The sequence below is a fragment of the Fonticula alba genome, assembly GCF_000388065.1.
Source record: "Fonticula alba strain ATCC 38817 unplaced genomic scaffold supercont2.2, whole genome shotgun sequence".
In the NCBI taxonomy this organism is placed as follows: domain Eukaryota; order Rotosphaerida; family Fonticulaceae; genus Fonticula; species Fonticula alba.
The window spans coordinates 890011-892783 of record NW_009242972.1 but is presented as its reverse complement, the minus strand read 5'-3'; the positions used below and the strand labels follow the sequence as shown (position 1 = coordinate 892783).

The 2773-nt window shown below is 70.6% G+C and overlaps 1 protein-coding gene across 1 annotated transcript; it reads right to left on the bottom strand.

Moving 5' to 3' along the window:
• Positions 1–434: 434 nt before the first annotated feature.
• Positions 435–1980, bottom strand: H696_01221 (hypothetical protein). Its single transcript, XM_009495106.1, has one exon. It carries the CDS (start codon positions 1475–1477, stop codon positions 728–730), a length of 750 nt encoding a protein of 249 aa, XP_009493381.1. The 5' UTR covers positions 1478–1980; the 3' UTR covers positions 435–727.
• Between the last annotated feature and the right edge of the window lie 793 nt (positions 1981–2773).

Sequence of the window (2773 nt, the reverse complement as noted above, 5' to 3'; positions counted from 1 at the left end):
CCTCCCATGCGCTCGCCTTTTCCCCCCGACGGAAGTATCGAAGGCGGCCTCCTCACCGATGGACGGCCGTTGATACTCACTTCCAACATTATCCCCAGCCGTGAAGGGTCAGCGGGGGGCCAGCCGTCCTCCCCGGCAACATGCCCTGTGTGCGGTCCGCAGCGTAGCTTGAGACCGGGCTTCCTCGGTGCGGGCGGGCGCGCCCTTCCCCGTCTGGCGGGCGCGCCCTTCCCCGTCTGGCGGGCGCGCCCCCTCCCCACACACACACCCATGGCACCCGGTCACACTGGCTGCCGATTGCCGCATGTTGCCTGGAGGCGTGGGGCCCCTCTTCTCTCCGCGCCGGGGTGCTTGCGTCAACAGCTCAGCCGCCTAGCATTGGCCCCTGGTCTACACCGCCTGCAACATGCCCCCCCCCCCCCCCCCGCCCCATCCTGCTTTCCTCCCACGCCATTTGTCCCTTTCATTGACATTTCCCCTTCTCCCAGTGGATTTCCCTCCGCCCGGAAATACGCCCCACTCCATGCAACCTCTGGCCCACTCGTTTGCCCGGGCAGTTGGCTCTGGGGACCGACCCGAAGCCTGGCGCCTCTGGCTTGAGCATGTGGTTCCCTCCCTCAAGCGGGCCTCCCTGCCGGCATTTGTCGAGCTCGGGTCCCCTGCGCACGCCTCAATCGTCGAGGCCCTCGCCCTCTGGCAGGCTGCCCTGACGGGCGCCTTCGCCGGGTCAGACACCCCGGGGCCCGGTGTGCTGGCCGAAGGCCCGGACACCACCGGCTGGCTGGTGGCACTCAGCTCGCCGCCGGCCCTGCTGTGCGCCTTCGCCAATTGGCTGGGCCAGGCTCAGGAGCCGAAGCCCGAGGGTCAGACTCCCGCGGCCCCCGGCCACCTTGGGGAGGGCCAGTTTGCCCGCGCCGCGGACTTCCTGCGCGCGGTGCTCGCTGACGACGCGCAAGTGGCCTCCGGTCTTGGACGGCGCGCGCTGGTGCTGGCGGCCCTGCAGCGTGCGCTGCAGGGCTTCCCGGAGTCGGCTTTGGACGGGTGCACCTGTCTGGCCCTGGTGGCTGGGGACATGCTCCGGACGCAAGCCGAGGCGCTGGACTCCAACGGCTCGGAGTGTGTGCCGGTCGACCTGCTGCTGGCGGTCGGTCTGCTGGCACATGCGGCCCGGCTCTTCGAGGTGTCCTGTCCACCGAGTGATGAGCCCAACCCGGCGCCCCGGCTGTGGGGTCTTTTCTTGGGCCCAGCCTTCCTGGTGGCCGCGACCAGCCCGGCTGCCCGTTACTGGCTGCTCGAGTGCGAGTCGGTGGCCGGGCCGGCGCTTGGCATGTTTTTGTCGCTGATGACCGCCGGCAGCCCAGACCCCGCGGTATTGGCGCAGGCTGAGCTGGTGCTCCAGGGCGTTTCCGACCCGACGTCCCCCTGGTTGGCGGCTTTGGCTGCTGGCCGGGCGGCCCTGAATCCGCCACCCCGGCATGGCCCATTGCCAGCCCCTGCAGATCCCTCACCCGGCCTGCCAGGGCCCGAGTCTGATCTTGCTTCGGAGCCGGCTCCCCCGGCGGGGTCCGACACGACGCCGGCCTCCAAGGTCCCTCCGTCGGCTGTTGGACTGTCGGGCCTTGGCCGGTTGCGGCATTTGCTGTTCGGTCTTCGCCAGGGCTTGCTGGCAGCGGTGGCGGCAGCGGCCGCCAACGGCGGCCGACTTCTCGGCCCCGAGTCCCGGGCGGCAATGCGTGGTGCCATCGCGCGGCTTCTGCCTACGATCGATCCGTCAAACCGAGCGCTGGCTCTGAATGCGATGCTGGCCGTCCTGTCTGGCGCGCTGATGCTCCGACTCCTGTGGTCCCGCCGGAGGCAGGCCCTCCTTCGGGCGAGCAGCGGAGCCACCCCCTGAGACACGCAAGACACCGACGTTGGGGCTCCGCCGAGCCCGCCATCATGCGGGGGAGGGAATGGAAAGAAGCGAAAGCACGGCGAGGCCCTTGGCCGGGTGGTTTATTTCTTTGGCGCTCGCGCGGCCGGTGGCGGCGAGGGTGGCGGTGAGGGTGGCGGTGATGATCGTGGTGACAGAGAAGGGACAATGCTGTGGCCTCGGTTTTGGTCAACTGGAAGCGGAATGACCGGGTCCAGGATGCCGAACAACTCGCGTCGGGCTACCATGGCCTCGGCCCAGTGGTGCAGTTCGTCCATGGTGCTGGTGTAGGCTGAAGCCCGGCGGATGAGGCCGGGGGGCAACAAAGAGAATTGGCGGGGGAGGGGAGGGAGGGCGGCGCGGAGGACTGTGGGGGGGGGGGGGGGGGGGGGGGGGGGGGGGGGGGGGGAGGGCGAGGGGGGGGGGGGGGGGAGGGCGAGGGGGGGGGGGGGGGGGGGGGGGGAGGGCGAGGAGGTGGGGAGGGAGAAGCGGGGGGCGGGGTGGTGGGTTGGGGGTGGCGGAAGGGGGGTGTGGGGGGGGGGGGTGGGGGTGGAGGGGGGGGGAGGGCGAGGGTGAAAGAAAGGGAGTGTGCCATGGGGCCGGCATGCGCCGGCGGAAGGGACCATCCCCAAAGAGAGGCCAGCCCGGCGCCAGCCGGGCCAAAAGCCGCCCGCGGCGATCGGGCGAATGGGCGTGCCGGCTGGCGTGAACCCTCCGGCCGGTGTGTTCGTAACCGACCGTGGCAAGTGCCAATGGTGCGCCGGGATTTTCCCGGCATGGGTGTGTGCATTTCAAGTGGCGGCCCGGCGGGCGCTGACGCCCCTCCCGGGCGGGTGAGACACTTTCATTTTCTCCCCCCTT